The following is a 23,500-nucleotide window of genomic DNA, read 5'->3' on the forward strand; positions in this document are numbered from 1 at the left end:
GTCCTCCACAGGTTGGTTCAAGAACTCCCATGACGAGACAGAGCCTCCCTCACAGGAGGAAGCAGCCTAGATGGGTATGTAAACCCAGTGAGCCACCTTAATTAGCTTCTTTGTATGTACAAACATTTCCTCTCAGCCCTACTTAACAATCACTGGTCATGATGGGCTCTAATTACAATGATAAATTGGGCCTGGGGCAGCCACCTCCTGCTCCATCATTAAAGGGGACTATTCACGAGGCCTTTGCAGTCAGTCCATATCCTTAGCAGTAGAAAGACACCACAGCTCACGGCGGTCACTGGAGGTGAACAGGAGCACCCAGGGTGGCCGAGAGCATCAGGCACTCAGTGGCGCCAGCAGCAGCTCAGAGCTCTGCGTTCTGCACAATTAAGAAAACGCATCTGTGCAACACGAGGACTGGACCATGGGCCTGGGGAACAAGTCAGCACATCCTTAGCATTTACTAAGTCCAGATGTCTTTATCTTCTGGGCAGGAAGTCAGAGTCTGTCCAGATGGCATCTTGATTGCTTTCATCTCAGCTGATTAAATTTCTAAGGCTGACATCTCTTCCAAATACCCTCTCCATTCTATGAAAATGGGGTTGTTAAACAGTGCCAGAAAAAGTCCCTGAAGACGGCAGACTGAGAGGGCCCAATTGCAAACCTGAGTGCCTGGGACACAGAGCCAGGCAAATTTCCTGCCATGTGGCTGGGGGTCTGGGATTTTTTTTACTACAGCAACAGAATTTCTGGAGAGGAAATGTTGAGGGGTGAGACGGTGACTGGACCCAAGATCTGGGTAGGAGACCTGGCTCTTCCGCTTTCTGACATGTGACCTTGTGAATATCCTTAAGCCACTCTGACCTCAGTTTACTCACCTATAAGCCTGGGATAACAAAAAGACCTACTGCAACAAGTTGCTTTGAAGATTTATGAGATCATGCACATCAAGTGCTTACAAAAGTACCGAGCACATAGTAAATGATCCCTGTGCATGCTTGTCACTTAGTCGTGTCTCTTTGCGACCCCATGGACTGTAGCCCACCAGGCTCCTCTGTCCATGGAATTCTCCAGACAATACTGGAGCGGGTTGCCATTCCCTTCTCCAGGGGATCTTCCCAACCCAGGGATCTAAACCAGGTCTCCTGAATTGCAAGTGGATTCTTTAGCATAAAGATACACCCCCTGCCACCAGCCCCATATCCACAGGTACTGCATTCATGGATTCAACCAATCATGGATGGAAAATATTTGGGAAAAAATTCTAGAAAATTCCAGAAAGCAAAACTTGAATTTGTCACACACCAGCAATTGTTTACACAACATTTACATAGAAAATTCAGCAGTGGCCACAGGACTGGAAAAAGTCAGTTTTCATCCCAATCCCAAAGAAGGGCAATGCCAAAGAATGTTCAAACTAGTGCACAATTGCACTCATTTCACATGCCAGCAAGAGAGTGAGTGAAAGTCACTCAGTTGTGTCCAACTCTTTGCAACCCCATGGCCTATAACCTGCCAGGCTCCTCTGTCCATGGAATTCTCCAGGCCAGAATACTAGAGTGGATAGCCAGTTCCTTCTCCAGGGGATCTTCCAAACCTAGGGATCGAACCTAGGTCTCCCACATTGCAGGTGGATTCTTTACCATCTGAGCCACCAAGGTAATGTTCAAAATCCTTCAAGCTAGGCTCCAACAGTACATGAACCAAGAACTTCCAGATGTACAAACTGGATTTAGAAAAGGCAGAGGAACCAGAGATCAAATTGCCATCATCCATTGGGTCAGAGAAAAAGCAAGGGAATTCCAGAAAAACATCTACTTCTGCTTAATTGACTATGCTAAAGCCTTTGACTGTGTGGATAACAACAAAAGATAGAAAAATCTTAAAAAGATGGGAATACCAGACCACCTTACCTGCCTCCTGAGAAACCTGTATGCATATCAAGAAGAAACAGAAGCAGACTTGGAACAATGGACTAGTTCCAAATTGGGAAGGGAGTACTTCGAGGTTGTATACAGTCACCCTGCTTATTTAACTTTTATGTAGAGTACATCATGCAAAATGCCAGGCTGGATGAAGCCCAAGCTGCAATCAAGATTGCCAGGAGAGGTATCAATAACCTCAGATATGCAGACAATACCACTCTAATAGCAGAAAGTGAAGAGGAACTAAAGAGCCTCTTGATGAAGGTGAAAGAGGAGAGTGAAAACCTGGCTTAAAACTCAACATTCAAAAAACTAAGGTCATGGCATCTGGTCCCATCACTTTATGACAAATAGATGGGGAAATAATGGAAATAGTGACAGACTTTATTTTCTTGGGCTCCAAAATCACTGGGGACAGTGACTGCAGCCATGAAATTAAAAAATGCTTGCTCCTTGGAAGAAAAGCTGACAAACATAGAGTATTAAGAAGCAGATACATCACTTTGTCGACAAAGGTCAAATGGTCAAAGCTATGGTTAGTCATGTAAAGATGTGAGAGTTGGACCATAAAGAAGGCTGAGCACTGAAGAATTGATGCTTTCAAAGTGTGGTGCTAGAGAAGACTTTTGAGAGTCCCTTGGACAGCAAGGAGATCAAACCAGTCAATACTAAAGGAAATCAACCTCAAATGTTCATTGTTAGAACTGATGCTGAAGTTAAAACTTCAACACTTTGGCCACCTGATGTGAAGAGCCAACTCATTGGAAAAGACCCTGATGCTGGGTAAGATTGAGGGCAGGAGGAGAAGGGGATGACAGAGGATGAGAGGAGTGGAATGGCATCATTGACTCAATGGACATGAGTTTGAGTAAATTCTAGAACATAGTGAAGGACAGGGAGGACTGGCATGCTGCAGTCCATGGGGTTGTGAAGAGTCAGACATGACTGAGCCACTGAACTGAACTGACAGGCATTATAATTAATCTAGAGATGATTTAAAGTATATAGGAAGATGTCATAGGTTCTATACAAATCTGACACCATTTTATGTGAGACTTGAGCATCTGCGGATGTTGCTTTCCCTTGGGGTCTTGGAACCAGTGACTCACAGAGTTTTGAGATGACTGTAGTCTTGCTAGTTTTTGTTCCTAGCTTTACTTTGCCTTCTGTGGAGGTGCTTCTTAAAAACACAGACTTTCATGAGGGCAAGGGACCATGCATAAGCTTTATATCAGAAATAATAAGTAATCCTTTATAGTCCTTTATGGGTTACCTTTCTTTCACAGGCATCCTTGAGAGAGAAGCAGGGCAGACAGTATTTCTCTTCTACAGAAGCTGAGACTCTGGGAGGGCAATGGCTTGTCCACATCAGTAGCGGTGTCTGAGGATGAAAAAGGCTGTTGAACTCCTCTGTGCTGCACACACTCCTACGTGCTACAGATCCTGTGCTCACATGAGGAAGTCAGTGCCACACATGGAGCAGAGGAATGAACATGCTCCCCTCTGACCACCGTCATCTCACCCCCAACAAACGCTTCCAGTCAGGCTGCCAGGACACGCTGAGGACCGCCATGATGAAGAAAGGAGGCCATAGCGCGAATTTACAGAAATTGTGGCCTATCTCTTGCTGTTTTACAAACTCCTTTCCTCCCATGCTTCACTCTAAAGGGCTGTGGGAACTTAAACTAATACTACACTCACAGTAAAAAGCATCTCAAGGGACAGGATGTGGAAAATGCTCCAGAAGGCCTAAAAGTCAATGACTTAATAATAATATGAATAATCTCAACTCTTGAGAATGCTAGATTCATGTTTTCTTTTACATTCTTAAAAGAAAAAGAAAATGGCATGGTTGGATTAAGTTATTTTGAAGTTTATTTTTAGCTTTAAATTTTTTGATGTTAATGGACCACTATTATGATCACTTTTATTTCAGAGTGTTTATCTGAGAATTCCAATTCCCAGACCTGTGCTCTAGTCCCCACATTTCACTGCCTATTAATATCATATTCATTTAAAGCTTAAGAGAAAAGCCATAAAGATGCATTTAAAATCCTCGCCTTTATAAAATACACCAGGTGAAAGAGAAGTTAGTAAATGGCACTCGCTGTTAATTAGAAGTTAAAGCTGAACAAATATTCTATTATGTTACACATATTTCCAGAACCACTTGTGCATAACTGGGTGACCACAGAATAGTGAAATCTAGTTTTAGATAAATGTACCAAATCAGAGAGATTTTTAATTGTTATAACGACCCACAGGAGTAGGTATTTCCAATATTGATCATCTCTGGGAGATAGAAATTGTGGGGCAGAAGAACACCCCCTTTCCCTGAGTGCAAAGCCAAGAAGCCTTGGGCTCTGAGACGTGAAAAGTCTTGGAGTGTTTTTAGTGATGGAGGGGACTTGGCAATGCCATGGGAAGACGCTATGCCTGGTTTCATGGTGGTGGCAATGGTAACATCAGTTTACATGGCAGAGAAAGAGCCTGGAGCAGCAGGATCAAGGCTGGCATATTGAAGCCTCTGACACAACTGAGCTTGCAGTCAAGCAGGACGTAAGAGGGGCCATGTCGCCTCTCCAGGTGGAGGAGGCCCACGAACACTGCCTGTTCTGTCTAGTCTGGGGGCTTCCCAAGAGCCATCAGCTGCAAAGGTAGCAGCCAGGCAGCACGACTCACAGGCTTGCGGGCTCTGTTCACACTCTCAGAGACAAGGCGGGCAACTTACAACCATTACGACTCTGAACCGTGTGTCATAAGAACTTGGTAACACAAATAAATACGGAGAAATATAATGACAAGGAGTAAAACTGACCATAAAATGCATTTACATAGTCAAGTTAAAGGAGAATTTTATATGCAGGTAGATTTAACCATCTGGAGACAGAGGGGAAAGCAGGCGTGCCCCAAAAAGCAGAACAAAAACTAAATGTACAAGAAGGGGAAAAAAATACAGTTTAATACCAACTGGTACCCATAAGCTGAAACATATTAAACATCTAGTTCTTTGCTAAAATTGAATCACAAAAGCACATTTTGGTTTGCACACCCTTGAAAAAAAGCAATTAGCCCTAGTCATTGCTAAGAAAGGGTAGAAAGAGCCAGACAAGGTATATAAGAACTCCACATGGCTTCCCAGACTATAATTGCCTTGAAATACACAAAGGTGAGTACACGGGCCTCCCAGACATAAAAGTGGGGAGTCACCCATAGGGTGACAGCTGACCCAAGGGATGAACTTCACGGAAATCAGGTGGAAAACAAGACACAATACAATAACAACAAAGAATGGCTTGGGGTTTACATGTAAATATGTAATATAAGGGTACTTGAATTTTATGAAAATTTCTACAGTCCAAAGATCTATTGTTTCTCCACTGACATGGGTACCAATGTGTAGAAATAAGTGCGTTACCTGTGCCTTTTTTCATCTTCTCATATCGCTCTCCATATCTCTGCAAGAACTGGTCCTTATAACAGGTGATGGCAGTCCATCCCTCAAAGGCATTGTGAATAAATTGAGTTTGCAGCAGTCATGATGGGCATAGCTCCAGCCAAACCTCTCTATTTTTTATATTTTCTTAGAAGGGTTAAGACCACCTACCTACATTAGTAAAGAAAGAGCAATTGTCAACAAAAAGCCAGTGTAGCTCTGTTTTGGAGAAGGCAATGGCACCCCACTCCAGTACTCTTGCCTGGAAAATCCCATGGATGGAGGAGCCTGGTAGGCTGCAGTTCATGAGGTCACTAAGAGCTGGACACGACTGAACGACTTCACTTTGACTTTTCACTTTCATGCCTTGGAGAAGGAAATGGCCACCCACTCCAGTATTCTTGCCTGGAGAATCCCAGGGATGGCGGGGCCTGGTGGGCTGCCGTCTCTGGGGTCGCACAGAGTCGGACATGACTGAAGTGACTTAGCAGTAGCAGCTCTGTTTTATTGGCTCAAGCCAATGGCTGTTAAATAAGTAAAATAAAATCTTTGTTTGGAAATAGAATGATAGGATTTTTCAGATGGAGAAATGCCTTGTAAATAGTCCAGCCCCATCATTTTACTGATAAGGAAATTAAGACAGACTTTCCCAAATGCATAACTAGTTAATGGCAAAGCTAGGACCAGAATTCAAGTTAGTGCCTTTCTTGGGAGATTTGGAAAATATTCATATAGACAGATGGTTAGGGACTGTAATGCATGAACTTGTGATACAGTTGAAGGAATGATATTTTTAACCTAGAAAGGGGACAGTTCAGGGACATAATGACTATATTCAAATACTTGAAGGACAGACAAGTAGTAAAAGGGCTTGAACTTGTCTTCCCAGCCTGAGGAAACAAAGTCAATTATGAGAAGATAAGAGGAACGGTTTTAGTAGGTCAGTATAAGATAAAATCCTTTAAGAAGTCAAAATATGCCAAAACAATTTGTTGGGGGATAGTAAGCTTTCTGTCACCAGAGAAACTTCAGAAAATACAGGAAGATACTGTAGTGTGTATGTTTTGTCCACAGAAAGGGGTGTGGTAAGGGGTGTGGAGGAGAAAATTCAGGCCTGAAAATCATTTGGATAGGGTGACCTGTAAGAGTATGTGGTTCTTTACAACTTGGGACCAAATAAGGGTTTCATTCTTGCCTCCAAGCTCTAAAACCTATCTTCCTATCTGTTTGCAATAGTTTAAATTTTAATCTATTTCATATTTCAGGGTATTGTGCCCTGAATATTTGATTTGAATGCTGTGGCAGAAGGTCACTCGTATTCATTTATTTTCTTTTATACACTTGCAGAGAGTCTTTAGAATCCATTATGCAAACACATGCAAATCATATGCAAATAGCATGGCCTCAGAAAATGACAAAATCTTAGGGTCTTAACTGAGCCATCAAACCTTTCTTTAAGAAGGCAAGTATAATAATGTCTCTGGGGCAGGAGACAATTTCCTGAGAGTGATATTTACAGGATGTTGGAATTGGTTACTCAGAGGAGTTTTTGCCTCACATTCTTCACATTTATGTAGAACTTTGAGGTTAAGAAAGCATTTTCACGTAAATGATCCCATTTGATCCTCATAATTACCCTGTGATATTGGCAGAACAGGAATTGGAATTCTTGTTCTATTATTCAGATGGGAAATAGATTCAGAAAAGTTAAACGACTTGCCCAGCTTTGCTCCATTGATGAACGATGGATCTGAGACTTTGAAGTAGACTTTCTTTCAGTCTAAGACTCTTCATGACACTAGATGCATATCTTCTTTAAAGCAAGGTGCTTGTCATCATTCTGGGTTTGCTTGGATGGATGGCATTTTGCCAAAAGCATCTTTGAAGGTGCTTCTGTTGATGAAGATGACATTTTACAGGTGGGCAGAAAAGTCTAATTATTTGTAATAGTGCTGGCACAGAGCCAAGTACGTAGTGTCTCCAACCCACCCTCCCTTGCTTTTTATTCACATCTGCTCTGAAATCTCTGGATGAAGAACTTTCCTTAACCTGTCCACATTTCAGCTTTTTCAGGAGAGAGAATTTTTTCTTAAACTATGCAGAGTAACAGCACGGTCTCTGCAATGAGCTGTCTAGATCTGAAAGATCCACCTCTGTCAATTTGCGTGTGTGTGTGTGTGTGTGTGTGTGTGTGTAGTCACTCAGTCTTGTCTGACTCTTGTGGCCCCATGGACTATAGCCTGCCAGATGCCTCTGTCCATGGAATTTCCCAGTCAAGAATATTGGAATGGGTTGCCATTTCCTTTCCTAAGGGATCCCCCCAACGAGGGATTGAACCTGCGTCTCCTATGTCTCCTGCAGGCAGATTCTTTTCCCTTTGAGCCATCAGGGAAGCTCATGTGGCCTTGGAGAGGTCATTTATTCCTCTAAGTATCAGTTTCTACATCTATTAAATGGGGAAAATAGCACCTCTTTGATAGAATATGTGATGAGGAGATATACACAAAAGAAAACCTGCTTAGCGTCTGACACATAATATGTGTTCAATAAGCGGTAGCTACTATAATTATCATATTAGTGGTGGTAACGCAGTAATGGTGGTACCTCAAGGCGTTGTGAACTCCAATGCTAAGAATTGGCTCTTGGAAATGGAATGGGAGGACAGTAATGCCAAGTGTCTCTTATATGCCGAAGGACTGAAAACAGACAGTGTTTGAGGCAGCTGAATTCAGCCCAGTGAGGAATGAATGAACTTTCTTTAATCACTATTGTATCTTGCCTCATAATGAGGGTAGCTGCAATCCTATTTCAAGGCTATTTCTAAGAAGAAATAGAGCCAAGGCTGACATCCTTAACTCTGCTCTCTCTGAGCCGGACTGCTCTGTATATGGCAGTGACCTTTACTTCCCTGGGTCACCTTGGAAAGGGATTTCACGGTAGCTGCTTCAGCAAACCTGAATCACTAGATCATGGGATGGATTTGTCTTCCTCCTATACCGAGACTAGATGTGGGGACCATGGAGGAGGCTGAGGCAGCAGCTCCACCCTCTTTCTGGGATGACCCTGCTCCCTCTTGCCCTAGTTCCCAGCTCCAGCAGGTGCCCCTGGAGGGCAACTTCCATCCATGCCCACAGAGTGCTCTGCCCTTCCAGTGCACCCCAGTCCCTTTCCTGGTCACTCACCCAGGCTAACTAACAAGGTGGCGTCCTCCATGAGGACAGCCTCCTGCTCCCACAAGCTTCTTTCATGGAGAGGGACTGGAAGCTTGCCGAGGGTCACTAGGAACCATTGCCCCGAGTGTCCATGTGGCCAGAGCAAGGGCACTGCACAACTGGTTCCTGTTTGCCAGAAGTGCCCGGGGCCATTCTGAGGTTGGGTGCTCAGCTATTTTTGGCAAGAATGAGTCCTATGCAAAAGGGACTTCCCCTTTTTTGCAGTGCAAAGCTACCAAATGCTGAGCAGTCAAGAGCATTTCTTATTCCCAGATTACCCTCTGAGCACCTCTCTGGCTGCCAGATTACCAAGATTGTCATAGCTTGATTCAATTTCTCAGCTCCAGACTCTAGCTAACCACACCAGGCTGGGTGGCCTCGGTCCTGAGAATGGCTCCCTGTGTCAGCTGCTTCCTGTTGGCTGTGCTGATTTCTGCCAGCTGTAAAGCCATCCCCTCCTCAGATCCGAAGTGCACTGAGGTGAGTCCAACTTATTTGTCTTTGTCCAGATTCAACTTTCTGGAAATGTTGAGATTCAGCATGCAGTTGTATCTGAGCTTTGGCATTCCAATATCCACTGTCTTTAAAAGGGCAATGCGGTGTGTAGAACTTTTTCTTTGCTGTGAAAAAGGAGCCAAAGAGCTCCGCTGGGGAGGTGCACTCACCGATTCCTAGTAGGAAGAGGTGAGAGTTGTTCTCCTCTGCACACAATTTCCCCCAAATAATCCCAGTTGGGTCATAAAAATGTCAACAGGTTCCCAGTGCAAAGAGCAGAGCTCCAAACCTGCTTCCTAGCATAAAGGGGCTGTTTGTCCAACCTCCCACCACAGGGCCACTTCCCCAAAGAGTCCTTCAGTTTCCTGGCATTCAGGATGGAGGTAAATGAAGACCACCTGTGTCAGGCTTTAGAGAAGAGAAAGACCACTCTGAATGAACCTGGCTTTCTCCTCGAGTCAGACCCTCCACCTGTTTCACTAACCCATAGGAGTAACATTTGAGAGCAGGGCCAAATTGTACCTTCTGTTTGGACCACAGCAATGTTTATCGACCTGTGGGAAGTTCTTGGGGCTTCCCAAGTGGCTCAATGACAGAGAACCCGTCTGCCAATTCAGGAGACATAAGAGATGTGGGTTTGATTCTTGGGTTGGGAAGATCCCCTGGAGGAGGGCATGGCAACCCACTCCAGTATTCTTGCCTGGAGAAGCCCATGGACAGAGCAGCCTGCAGGCTACAGTCCATGGGTTTGCAGGAGTCGGGCATGACTGGAAGCGACTTAGCAATCACGCACGCAAAGGAAGTTCTTGGGCAGGGTGATGAGATAGAGAAAGAAAAAGGGATCATTTTCTTACCATCTTCCTCCTTTTACCTCTGATCCCATCAGGTATCCAGCCCCACATGGCCTGTCAGACAAGGGCTGTGGACAGGAAGGACCGTCAGTCTCGGTGGCTGAGTGGGCTGCTTTCCTAGTTTGGAGCTGAATGACCAAAAAAGAGGCAGGACTAGCTCAGTGGAGAAAGGCAGAGCTTAAGACCCAGGGTCAGGAGAATCAGGGAAAGTGGGGCAAGGACCTGCCAGCCAAGAGCAAGAACAGAAGCCAGGACTTTAAGAAGGCCTAGGAGCAGAAAGCAATAGGACCTTGTTAGTCTGGTGCGTGTATGATCAGAAGGTAAGTCATGTCCAACTCTTTACAACCCCATGGGCTGCCAGCCTCCTCTGTCCATGGAATTTTCCAGGAAAGAATACTGGAGTGGGTTGCCATTTCCTTCTCCAGGGGATATTCCTGACCCAGGGGTCGAACCTACGTCTCCTGCATCAGCAGGTGGATTCTTTACCCCGAGCCACCTGGGAAGCATTGTTGATCTGATATTGGGATGGAATCAGGATGCACACTCAGACCAAAAGGAAGTACAGTGCCCAGGACAAACTGTTCCATCTGCCACAATAGTGCACCAGAGACCAGATGGCTCCAACAACAGGAACCTGCTTGGGTACAACTCTGCAGGCTAGCTCCAAGATCAAGGTGTCAGCAAGGTTGCCGAGGCCCCTTTCCTTGGCTTATTGACAGCCTTCTTCTCAGGCCCTGTCCTGAAAACAAGGGCTTGGTTCTGTTTTGAGTTCAGTAAACTTTTTACTGAAGTAAAATTTACATACAGAAGAGTCTACCACCCCTAAGGGCAGAGCTCAATGAGTTTTCACCAAGAGGACACATCCATGTGAGCAGCCTGCACAACAAAAAGCAGAACCTTCTCAGCACCTAAGAAGCCCTCTCGTGTCTCCTCCAGATCACCAGCCCCTCAGACCCTCCAGTAGTCTCACTTCTATCACCAAAAAGGGATTTTGCCTCTTTTTTGAGTTTTGTATACATGAGATCAGAGTACCTGGTCTGTACCTGGCTGATTTTGCTCAGTATCAAGCATATGAGATCTATCGACGATGTTCAGCCACCATGGGCTCATTTCCATCACTGGTATTCTGTTGCGTTACTGTTGTTTGCTGGGTCATGTCTGACTTTCTTGTGACCCCATGGACTGTAGCCCACCAGGCTCCTCTGTCCATGGGATTATCCAGGCAAGCATATTGGAGTGGGTTGCCACGCCCTCCTCCAGGGGATCTTCCCAACCCAGGGATAGAACCCATCATCTGCATTTCCTGCATTGGCAGGCAGATTCTTTGGAAGCTCCACATTCTTATCTAGGTCTTCAGTAAATAAATGAACAAATACTTATTAGGTATATGTCAGGGAGTAGATGTATTTCATCATAGGGTACACATATATTTGGTAAATATTGCCAGTTTTCAATGTGTTGGTATCCATTTATTCTCACCAGCAGTGGATATGCGTTCTGGTTGCCCCAATGCCTCACTAACATTTGCTATTGTTTGTTTAAGAACATTAGCTATTCTGATGGATGAGTAGGGGCATTTCACTGTGCCCCTGATAATTATTTTCCTGATAATTAAATTGAGTATATTTGTGTATTTGTGTGTGTGTGTGTGTGTGTGTGTGTGTGTGTGTGCATGTAAGTGCCTTTTCCAGTCTTTGGCCCATTTTCTCTTAGACTGTTCACGGGTTTTTGGTTGGGTTTTTTTTTTGTTTTTTTGTTTTTTTTGGTAGTGGTTCTTTATGTATTCTGGATACAGTTTCTTTATCAGATTGCAAATATCTTCTCCTACTCTGTGGCTTGCCTTTTCATTCTAAATATTTTTTTAAAAACAGAAGTCCTTAATTTTAACATAGCTTGATTTATCATTTTTCTTTTATTTATTTTAAGTGAATGTCTATTTTGTTTAAGAAATTTTTGCCAGCCCAAAGCAGTGACGATATTATCCTATATCTTCTTTTGGATGTTTTATCATTTTTTATCATTTTGTATGTATTTCTAAGTTTCACATGTAAATTTACAGTCCATCTGGAATTATTTATTATTATTTCTTTTGCATGTGATGTAAAAGAGAATTTTTAAATGAATTAAAGATGAATTTTTAAATAAAACTTTTTGTTTGAAAAAAATGTCAAACCTTGAAAAATTCTGAAATATTCTCAAAATATTATAACGAATGCCAATAAATACTCCACACAGAATCTTCCATGTTTAAATGGAATGTATGTATGGATGTGTGTGTATCGCAATAAAATGAGATCTATGACCAAGCTTTTGAAGGTTGGTAAATACGCAAACCGTAGCTGGAATTCAGCCTTCTGTGATTTGGATTCAGGTGATATTTTAGATGTGTTCTTGAATCATTGCTGGTGAATATAGGGATGCCTGCTCCTTTCAGATGACTATTTGTCACTGTACAGTCACTAAGTCATATCCAACTTTTTGCGACACCATGTACTGTAGCACACCAGGCTTCCTGTCCTTCACCATCTCCCAGAGTTTTCTCAAACTCATATCCATTGAGTCAGTGATGCCATCCAAACCATCTCATCCTCTGTCGTCCCCTTCTCCTCCTGCCCTCAATCTTTCCCAGCATCAGGGTCTTTTCCAATGAGTCAGCTCTTGGAATCAGGTGGCCAAAGTATTGGAGCTCTAGAATCAGTCCTTCCAATGAACATTCAGGGTTGATTTCCCAGATGACTATTCAGTCCCCTCAAACCCACAGTAGGAGACAATCCTTCATGTCCAGGTATGGGGGAAAGTGCTTAGTAAAGCTCTGTTTTAAGAGAACTCCAAGTTCATGATACAGGGGCTTCCCATAACTCTAGACAATGACAATGATGTTTCAATGATCCAGGGAAATGCTGACTTTTCTTGTGGGCGCTTGATGTATATTACCTCGTTAATCCTCAGAGCTGGTCTACCAAGAAAGGTTATTGTCCTCAATCCATAGCTGAGCAAAACAGGAGGCTCAGAGAACACAGCTTGGTAGTTGAGAGCTGGGATGTGAACCCAGGCAGTCTGCCTCAAGACAAACAGAAAGTGAACTTCTTTTAATCTGAGTGCCCTTTGCCTGGAGTCAGATTGACAATAGAATTTTAGGGATGTGACCTCTTCAGAGTGTTTATTTGCAGAGAGTAACTGTTACTCTGGGATTTGACTCAGTCAAATTGCTGTCTCTGGATAGAGAGAAGTGATTAGCAAGGGAAGGTTGGAGTTCAGTGTCCCAGATTCCCCATGTCTGGGGGAGCTGGCTGCTGCTGCAGGTGCCAAGTGCAGAGGAGGCAGCCAAACACATGGGAATCAGTGCGTGTGTGAAACTCAGAGAATCTGAAGTCAGAAATGATCTCAGCACTTGTGAGGAGAGAAATACTGTGGGGTGGGAGGGAGTCAGAGATACAGCAGGAAGAAGCAAAATAAGATCATGATTGAAAAAATGCAAATGAGTACCTGGAGGGAAAAGGGATTGCAGACACAGATGGAGCACTTGGGCGCCCCACTCTGTGTAATGGCACCGCTCTGAGGTGGAGCTGGAGACAAAGGGATGGGCGTGGGTCCCAGTGCAAATGCCCGTGACTGGAATAGACGTGGGCATGGGTCAGTTGTCCTGAATACCATGGGGCTTTGCCTCAGCCCTGCGTAAGTTCACATCCAGAAGGGTCCAGACTGCAGTGGAATGGCCAAAGCAGAAGAGTGAGAAACTGACCCCGGACTGAGGTCTAGCAACAAAGTCTGGGTTTATAGGAAGTGGTCACGTAGGGCTCAAAGAAACCAAAGGGGCTGCAAAAGCAGTGGTGGGTATCTGCCTAGAAAAGCAACTGAACATGTGGTCCTCACAGGTGACCCAGCCCTGAGCACAGGGGCAGTGACCACATAGCTGGGACACAGGATTTCTCTTCTACACCCCACCCTTTCAGGTTCCTTTCTAGTATCAGTCTGCTGCCCAGGAATCCTGTGCTATGCTATGGGAGCTCACTGTGAGGAAGTTTCGCTGTGAAAACTGTCAGCGAGAAAGACACAATCTCACTGATACAGTTTTACAAAAGGTGTATAACCTGAATCAAATCATGAGGAAACAAACCACAGAGAAGGAACATTCTGCAAACTACTAGCCAGAATTCTTAAAAAAATTAATCAATGTCAGTAGAGATCATGAAAGGCTGAAGGATCTGCTCAGATTAAAGGAGACAGAAGAGATGTGGAAATGAGAGACAATGATTGAACAGAAATGTGATGTAAAAGCCATGGTGAGGAACCCAGAATAGTCTCTGAAATGCGCTTGGTTTTCAAATTTTCTTATGAGTTCTTATCATTTGCCTCATTCCTTAGGAATCAAGGGCAGATAATTCATTGCAGTTTACCTAACTAGAGATTATTGAATGTTACAACCCAGGCTCCCAGTGAGCTTCTCAGTCCTCCTGGGAAGGGTTGTGCCCTGGCTCTCGGGTTTTCACTGGGTTGAAACTGAGCTATTCCTTTCCATTTGCTAGGTCAGTGGTTCAGGAGAGCTCATACTCCCTTTCAACTTTTGGGATCACATTAACGCAGTGAAGTGCTTAGTGAAGCATACAAGAGGAGTAATTTAGTTGTCACAGAAATGTATATATTCTGGAAAAGGAGGGAATTGCCAATGCCAAGCCTTTTACTGCAGGGCCAGAACAGAGCAAGACCAACTGAGGGAAGGCCCCATTTCTCCATGTATTTACGACGTCAGTGATGCCAGAGATCAGAAAAGAAAAATGGGTCTCCTCAAAGCCAATCTGAACCTCAGAAGGTGCACATACATCTTCTCCCTGGGTCTTCTCTCTTCATGGGGACCAAGAGGGATCTCACAGCGTGTGTTTTCCCTCACCAGTTAGTCAAATATATTTTAAAGGCCAAGTGTGCATTTCAAGGGCATTCTGTGGATTTGTGGCAGTGCCTGAAGGACTTTTGGTCTATGAAACAATTACGGATGACAAGGGATTATAAATATGGCATTTTCATTGGTGACTTTGTAACATTGTCACAACATAGAAGAAAACTGGACTTCTTTGGTAGCTCAGACGGTAAAGAATCTGCCTGCAATGCAGGAGACCTGGGTTTGACCCCTGGGTCAGAAAGATCCCCTGGAGAAAGGTATGGCAACCCACTCCAGTATTCTTGCCTCAAAAATTCCATGGACAGAGGAGCCTGGTTGGCTACAGTCCATGGGGTCACAAAGAGTCGGACACGACTGAGTGACTAACACTTTCATGTAGAAGAAAACCAGTGATTTCCTGTAAATGAACATTCTCAGTTTTGCTTTAAAAAAAGGGCCTGGCTAAGCAGAAGTCAGAGAGTGAGTAAGGCAAAAAGCAATTAAAATGGCGACACCTCTAAATCAAGGCACGTCAGGGTAAAGGCAGATGTGTCCCATCTTCTGTGTGCAGTTAAGCAGACTCGTTTGCAACTAAGCATGAGGAAAGCTGCTGATGCAGATTTCAATGGGGCAGGCCATTCCCTATCTGGGGCAGTCTTAGTGGGGCCTCTGGTGAGGACACCACGTGGCCTGGAGAAAGCAGTGCCTGAAAGGTGTGAGGAAATCACATGGAGCCTGAGATGAGCTGAGAGATGGTCCGTGGTCCTGGAATGTCTATCTTCTTTGTGTCTCCAAGTTGTACTTCTCATGGAGAAGCATTTCTTTCTTTCCCTGGAGCCTCCCCATGCAATATATACCCCACCAGACCTTCAGACCTGTCCCACCACCCTTTATCCTAAGGCATCAGCCAAATAAATTTATGAGCCCATAATTCTAAGGGCCTCTAAAGAACCCCTTCACATTTTTACCTGCTTAGTCCAAGATCTGTAACTTGAGTCAGCACATCTAGCAAGCAGTAAGCAGCAGATGTGAGAACACCTGACTCTCACATTAGCATGTGGGACCCAGCATGAGGAAGTCCTCTGAATTTACGTGCAGAGCTGTGCCCTATGCTGGGTCTGGTATCAGCAGCCTGCAGTTCAGGGAGCCTAAACTGAGTCATACTTCAAGATTATAAGACCTTATGACCTAAGGTCTGTGCCATGCTGCTAGTTCTTTTCTTTTTAAAACATTAAGAAAATTTCTAAATATATACAAAAATGGTTAGTTATAGGGAACCTTGTGAATGGGCTCACTCCACATTCAGCAACCACCAACATTTTGGCTACTAATTTCCTCCATCCACTCTCTCCTTTTTTGCCAAAGTATTTCAAAGCAAATCTCCACCATCATGTCATTTTGCCTCTAAAAGCTTCAAAAAGTAACTCAAAATAAGAACATCTCTCCTACATAATTACAAGGTCATTATCATTAACAAAATTCGCAGTTCTTTAATATTCTATAATGTCCTGTCCTCATTTGAAATTCCCTGACAATGTTTTCCCAAATGCCTTATTTGAATCAGAATCTAAAGAAGTGCCGGAAGTGAAGAAAGTATTACTCACTCAATCGTGTCATTTCAGCTCCATAGACTGTAGCCTGCCAGGCTCCTCAGTCCAGGGATTCTCCAGGCAAGAATACTGCAGTGGGTTGCCATTTCCTTTTCCAGGAGATCTTCCCCACCCAGGAAGATCACCCAGGAACCCACATCTCTTATGTCTCCTGCATTTGCAGGTGGATTCTTTCCCACTAGTGCCACCTGGGAAGCTCCATACTTCAAGCTGCATCACATCACAAAGTGTGCAATATCTGGTTGTCTTCTTTTGTTGACACTAGAGTTGATGTATTTGTTTCAAAATGAAGGAAAAAAAAAAAACATTTTTATGCACCCAAAATCAAAACTATAAAATTACGTTCAGAAAAGGCTTGTTTTTATCACCACACGTCAATCTGCTTCCTTCCCTTCCCTTAAATATAGCCAGTTTAGGGTTCACCTCCCCCGTTTCTTTTTGTAAACGTAAGAAAATGCACACGTACTTTCCCTAGGGATCACACGGTATACTACGTATTATATGCACCATATACTAACAGATGTCTACATCTTGATTTTTTCACTTTACAATTAACCTGCATATCACTCCATTATGATTATATATGAAGATTGTATTTAGTCCTTTTTTAGCTACACAGGGTTCCGTTTTGTGAATGTACATATTTCAACTGGCCTATATGGATAGATAATCTGGTTATTGCCAACCTTTTGCTATTGTAAAAAATACCACAATGAATAATGTTATGCATAGTCATTTTGTGCTTTTCCAAGTATTTTATTTGGTGAAGATTCCTAGAAGTGAGACCTCTGCCCAAAGGATAAAACCTGTTGTTTTACTAGAAAGCCAGTAAATACACTGTCTGATATTGGCTCACACTGTTCTCTTCTCAGAAAGAAAGCAACAAGACATACAACTGTGAAAATTTAGGTCTCAGAGAAATTCCTGACACTCTACCAAACACAACAGAAGTTTTGGAATTCAGCTTCAACTTCTTGCCTACAATTCAAAATACAACCTTCAGCAGGCTCATAAATCTTATCTTTTTGGATTTGACCAGGTTTGTATCTGAGTTTTTTGTGTGTGCTTGATGTTTTACTTAGGTCAAAACACAATATGCATTCAAACTGTTTCCAGGACCTTCCTTTGGGGAGCACGACAACCTGCTTATTCTGCGTGTTTACCCCTTCCCATGAAATATTTTTACACAGGTGAAATATAATTTAAATAAGAACCAATCAGTGGGGAGGAAAGTGGCTTATTCTCAAAATAGATTGTGTCTGCAGTGCTGTTTAAGAAGGTCGAAGGAATATCAATAACACAACTGAAAATAATCTTGTACTAAATCAGATGTCACATCAGACTATATTTTAGGAGAGTTGATTATGAATGGGTGTGACATGTTAAGAAAAAAGTTAGAGGAGATATATACACCGTCTACTAACTTTTTTCATGAAAATTGGTTTTAGAGGCAGGATGAAGATTCTAAATGCTGACCCAGGGCTTCTGAGCCAGCGGGCAGAAGTGCCAGAAGAAAATAAAGGGATAGAGCAAGAGAGAAATGCAGCTGGGGTGTGTGTGTATGTGTGTAAGTTGGGGGAGGGCTCCGTATGTGGATGGAGCCTGCTACTCTTGCCCAAGTTCCATCTCTTCTACCTTGGTCCTTCAACTGAAGCTTCTGCAGAGCAGGAGCATATTCACATCCTTTGCTGCTGTTCAGTCACTAAGTTATGTCCAACTCTTTTGTGACCCCATGGAATGTAGCCCACCAGGCTCCTCTGTCCGAGGAACTTCCCAGGCAAGAATACTGGAGTGGGTTGCCATTTCCTCCTCCAGGGGATCTTCCCCACCCAGGGATAGAACCCGTGTCTCCTGACTCTTTTGCATTGCAGGTGGATTCTTTACCACTGATCCACCAGGAAAGTCCTTTCACATCCATAAGACTATACAGTCACATCCGCATGACCGCTACTGGGCGGCAGGCATGGTAAATGCTGCCATTCCACCCGAGTTAGATGGGAAAACAGAGGCTCAAGGAGATTTTGCGAGCCTGCTTAAATTCACACAGGAAGGAAACTGGGACTTTTGCTCTCCTGACTCCCAGTCCAGAATTTACTTTCTCTTTTAATATTTCTCATTCTCACATGAGAAGAGTTTGACTTTTTAAGAAGTATTAGGCCAGGAGAGCTTTCATAACTAGACGACTCTCAGTTTCCTCTTCTGCTATTTTCAAAAAGTGATAAAAATGGGACCTCATACTTTCTAAGGTCCTCCTCCCTCTGCTCCCCTCCCCACCCTGTATCTGGCTACAAATGAGGCACTGTTTTCATGACCTTACACAGTTTCTGTTTCCTTAGCTTTACCAGTTTGCTTTCTTTGCCCTTTGCTCATTCTTCTGTCTTGCTTTTCAGAACTTCCTCTCTGGAATTCTTTTCCTTTTTAGACATTTCACTTCTTTGGTTACTGTCTGTTATCAGTCAACTTCCTCAGTTCTTTATTTTCTGAAAATATTTTTATTTCACTCTGATTCTTGCAAGATAACGTTTTCTGGCCTATGTCATCGCTCTCTGGCAACTGACTGTAGTTTTGTTCTCAGCCCTTCAAGATGATCATTCCAGGCTCCCATTGTTGCTGCTGGGAGGTCATCTATCTGTCCAGTCATTGTTCATATGTTGAATATCTGTCTTTTCTTCTCTGGATATTCTCAATAGCTTCTCTTCGTCCTTGGAATTCTACAATATCACAGTGACGCGTTGTGTAGATTGTCAGGCTCCTTGAATCTGAGTTTGGTGTCTTTCATCAGTTTTAAAATATTCTAGCCACTATCTATTTGAACTCCGGTTTGCTCCCACTCACCCTTGTATCATCTTTGGATCTCTGATTAGACTTATATTGCATCATCTTAACTGTCTTTTATATATCTTAATATCTCTTTATTGTTTTCCAACTCATTTTTTTTTAATTTTGGCTACTTCTAGTCCATTAATATCCTCTTTAGCTGTGTTTAATCTCTTGTATAAGCTATCCGTTGGTTTTCTAATTTCAATTATTAACTTTTCTCATTTTAATATCATTTACTTTTTATTTTACAAATATAGGAGGTCAGTTTTAATATTTTTTCATTTATCGTACTTTTGGTTCTTACTATTTCCTTTAAGCATATCAAGCATGTTTGACATAGTGTATTTATAATGATATGATAATACATATAAGCTTTATCATCTATTCTTTAACAGATCAGATCAGATCAGTCGCTCAGTCGTGTTCGACTCTTTGCGACCCCATGAATCGCAGCACGCCAGGCCTCCCTGTCCATCACCAACTCCCGGAGTTCACTCAGACTCACGTCCATTGAGTCAGTGATGCCATCCAGCCATCTCATCCTCTGTCATCCCCTTCTCCTCTTGCCCCCAATTCCTCCCAGCATCAGAGTCTTTTCCAATGAGTCAACTCTTCGCATGAGGTGGCCAAAGTACTGGAGTTTCAGCTTTAGCATCATTCCTTCCAAAGAAATCCCAGGGCTGATCTCCTTCAGAATGGACTGGTTGGATCTCCTTGCAGTCCAAGGGACTCTCAAGAGTCTTCTCCAACACCACAGTTCAAAAGCATCAATTCTTCGGTGCTCAGCCTTCTTCACAGTCCAACTCTCACATCCATACATGACCACAGGAAAAACCATAGCCTTGACTAGACAAACCTTTGTTGGCAAAGTAATGTCTCTGCTTTTGAATATGCTATCTGTTCTTTATACATCTTATACATATATTGCACACACACACACACATATATATGTATACTTTATCAGATATATCTGATAACTCTGGCATCTGCTGCCTTTTTAAATCTGATTCTGTAGAGCTTTTTTTTTTGGCTGACTTTGGCTAGTGTGTTTTCCTTATGTGTTTAGTTAATTTTTATTTTGAGAATTTATCATGTAGAACTTTGTATAAATCTTTCTTTAAAATGTTTCCTTGAACTAGATAATACCAATGAACTATTAATATTGGTATGTGTGACGATGGCATCATGCCTAAAGAAAATAAGCCTTTTATTTTTTTGAAATGCATACTGAAATATGTATAGACACCTAGGATTTGACTTAATTTAAGAGAGAGAAGTAGGTATAGAAGAAGAAATGACTACGGCAAAATGATGAGAACTGTGTGATACATATATATGGAAATTCACTGTATTATTCCCTTTACTTTTATGTAAAGTGGAATGGTTTTTATGTAAATCTTTTCACCTGCTCGTTACCTGAAATCACTACCATTTCGGAACTGTTTTAAGCTAAATCGTCCATTTGGGTTTCTGTGGGGAAGTCCACAGAGACAGTGTAAACTCAGGCTAGAGTTTTCATAGGTGGAAGCTGGTGGTGGTTAGAGAATCTCAGAGGATGTTTTTCTTGTTGTTCTTCCTGTTTTTCTACCCAGAAGCAAGGTCAAGATAAACATAGATCCTCAAAGTCTCCCTCGGTGAGTTTTCTTTTTTAAGTTCACCCACTGAAAGGATCCCTTGAGGGTCTTGGTAGTCTTCAGGTTTTTGAAAAGACCTCCTATTCTTAGCCCAAAGCTTTGTCTCCTGCCACTGGGCTGTGCGGCTCATTAAAATCTGGACTCTAGGCCACCAAGGATCAGCAGATATTGACAGATACGACACAGCTAGCTCCAGAATTTGGTCCTATGGTTTCAAGCTTCCTTTTGACACTGCATCTCTAAACCATTCACTTACTGACCTCCAGGGGAGCTCTGTGTGTGTCTGTGTGTGGGTGTATAGTGCAGTATTTTGAGGTATAATATCAGGATGAGTTTTCTCTGAACCTCGAGTTCCATTTTCATCATTTGAATCACAACCATTCTACAAAGCAATCATTGTTTGCTATACTTTATAGAAGAAAAAACAGAGGTTGAGAAAAGTTGTGACTTGCCCAGGATGGCATAGATAACATATTTTATATATCATGTTATACATTATGTATTTTATGACATATTTTATATTACTTGTAACAGTAAATAATAGTTTGATTTTGTCTACAAACTACTAATTGTTCCAAACACAAATCTCTGAGAATTCAACTTAAAATAGAATTTTTCTCTTTTCCTTAATTAATTCTTCTTAAACACTCTTATCTTTTTAAGGTGCCAGATTAACTGGGTACATGAAGACACTTTTCAAAGCCATCATCAACTGAACACCATTGTGTTAACTGGAAATCCCCTGATATTCATGGCAGAAACATCACTTACCGGGCCCAAGTTCCTGAAGCATCTTTTCTTAACCCAAACAGGAATATCCAATCTCGAGTTTATCCCAGTGCACAACCTGGAAAATTTGGAAAGTTTGCATCTTGGAAGCAACCATATTTCCTCCATTAATCTCCCAGAAAACTTCCCAACACAGAATCTGAAAGTCCTGGATTTTCAGAATAATGCTATACACTACATCTCTAGAAAAGACACCAGTTCTCTGGAACAGGCCACCAACCTAAGCCTTAACTTCAACGGCAATGACATTAAAGGCATTGAACCCGGGGCTTTCAATTCAAAGATCTTTCAAAGTTTGAAATTTGGAGGGTCTCTCAACTTATTTATTATATTTAAAGGTCTACAGAACTCTACTCTTCAGTCTCTTTGGCTGGGGACATTTGAGGACACTGATGACCAATATCTCACTTCAGCCACATTTGAGGGACTTTGTGACATGTCTGTTGAGAGCATCAACTTACAAAAGCACCGTTTCTCTGACTTATCATCGTCCACATTTCGGTGCTTCACTCGAGTCCAGGAGTTGGATCTGACAGCAGCTCACTTGAATGGATTGCCTTCTGGGATTGAGGGTATGAACTCTCTCAAGAAATTAGTTCTCAATGCAAATAGTTTTGATCAATTGTGTCAAATCAGTGCTGCCAGTTTCCCGTCCCTTAGGGACCTTTATATCAAAGGCAACATGAGGAAACTTGACCTCGGCACTAGATGTTTAGAAAAACTAGAAAATCTTCAGAAACTTGATTTAAGCCACAGTGATATCGAGGCTTCTGACTGTTGCAATCTGCAACTCAAAAACCTGCGCCATCTGCAATACTTAAACCTGAGCTACAATGAGCCCCTTGGTCTCGAGGATCAGGCGTTCAAAGAATGCCCTCAGCTAGAACTCCTGGATTTGGCATTTACCCACCTAAGTGTTAAGGCTCCACACAGCCCTTTTCAAAACCTCCATCTCCTGCGGGTTCTGAATCTCTCTCACTGCCTCCTTGATACCAGCAATCAGCACCTCCTAGCAGGCCTGCGGGATCTCCGGCATCTGAATTTACAAGGGAATTCCTTTCAAGATGGGAGCATCTCAAAGACCAACCTACTTCAGATGGTAGGCAGCTTGGAGATTCTGATTTTATCCTCCTGTAATCTCCTCTCCATAGACCAGCAAGCATTCCACGGCCTTAGGAACGTGAACCACTTAGACTTGAGCCACAACAGCCTGACAGGAGACAGCATGGACGCTCTTAGCCATCTTAAGGGGCTCTACCTCAATATGGCCTCCAATAACATTCGCATCATCCCACCTCATCTCCTCCCTGCCTTGTCTCAGCAGAGCATCATCAATTTAAGTCACAATCCCCTGGACTGCACTTGCTCAAATATTCATTTCATAACATGGTACAAAGAAAATCTACATAAACTTGAGGACTCGGAGGAGACTACGTGTGCAAATCCCCCATCTTTAAGGGGAGTGAAACTGTCCGACGTCAAACTGCACTGTGGGATTACGGGCGTGGGAATTTTCTTTATTGTAGTATTTGTATTCTTGCTCATCCTTCTGCTCATTTTTTCAGTTAAATTTATTCTTAGGTGGAAATACCAGCACATTTAGTGCTGAAGGTTTCTGGAGAGGGAAAATAAATATGCTTAGCAAAATTGCCCTTGGTAAAGAAACTGTTGTCTGTTAGTGACCAGGTTTTTCTGACTGGTTCCTGGGATTGGGTAGGGATTCACTGTACTTTTTGGAGTCCCAGAACTGATGAGCCTCCCAGGAAGGTAAACTGACTAGGGCCAGAGGGTCAGATGCAGCTATGAGAGACACAGAGCCTTTTGCTCATGTGGAAGGTGGGTAGAAGTTGAG

General features: G+C 42.9%; 1 protein-coding gene across 3 annotated transcripts; it reads left to right on the top strand.

Moving 5' to 3' along the window:
* The first annotated feature begins 8,729 nt into the window (after positions 1-8,729).
* On the top strand, positions 8,730-23,297 carry CD180 (CD180 molecule). 3 transcript variants are annotated; one of them, XM_061393384.1, is made up of 4 exons: positions 8,730-9,053; positions 17,278-17,444; positions 20,818-20,859; positions 21,523-23,297. In XM_061393384.1, the coding sequence occupies exons 1-4, from the start codon at positions 8,964-8,966 to the stop codon at positions 23,249-23,251; spliced, it is 2,028 nt and encodes a 675-aa protein (XP_061249368.1). In that variant the 5' UTR covers positions 8,730-8,963; the 3' UTR covers positions 23,252-23,297. The 3 variants fall into 3 exon arrangements, with proteins under 3 accessions (XP_061249368.1, XP_061249369.1, XP_061249370.1); XM_061393385.1 differs by lacking the exon at positions 20,818-20,859 and having other exon boundaries at positions 8,735-9,053; XM_061393386.1 differs by lacking the exons at positions 17,278-17,444; positions 20,818-20,859 and having other exon boundaries at positions 8,967-9,053.
* The last annotated feature ends 203 nt before the right edge of the window (positions 23,298-23,500 follow it).

This window comes from Bos javanicus, chromosome 20, assembly GCF_032452875.1.
Source record: "Bos javanicus breed banteng chromosome 20, ARS-OSU_banteng_1.0, whole genome shotgun sequence".
Classification (NCBI taxonomy): domain Eukaryota; kingdom Metazoa; phylum Chordata; class Mammalia; order Artiodactyla; family Bovidae; genus Bos; species Bos javanicus.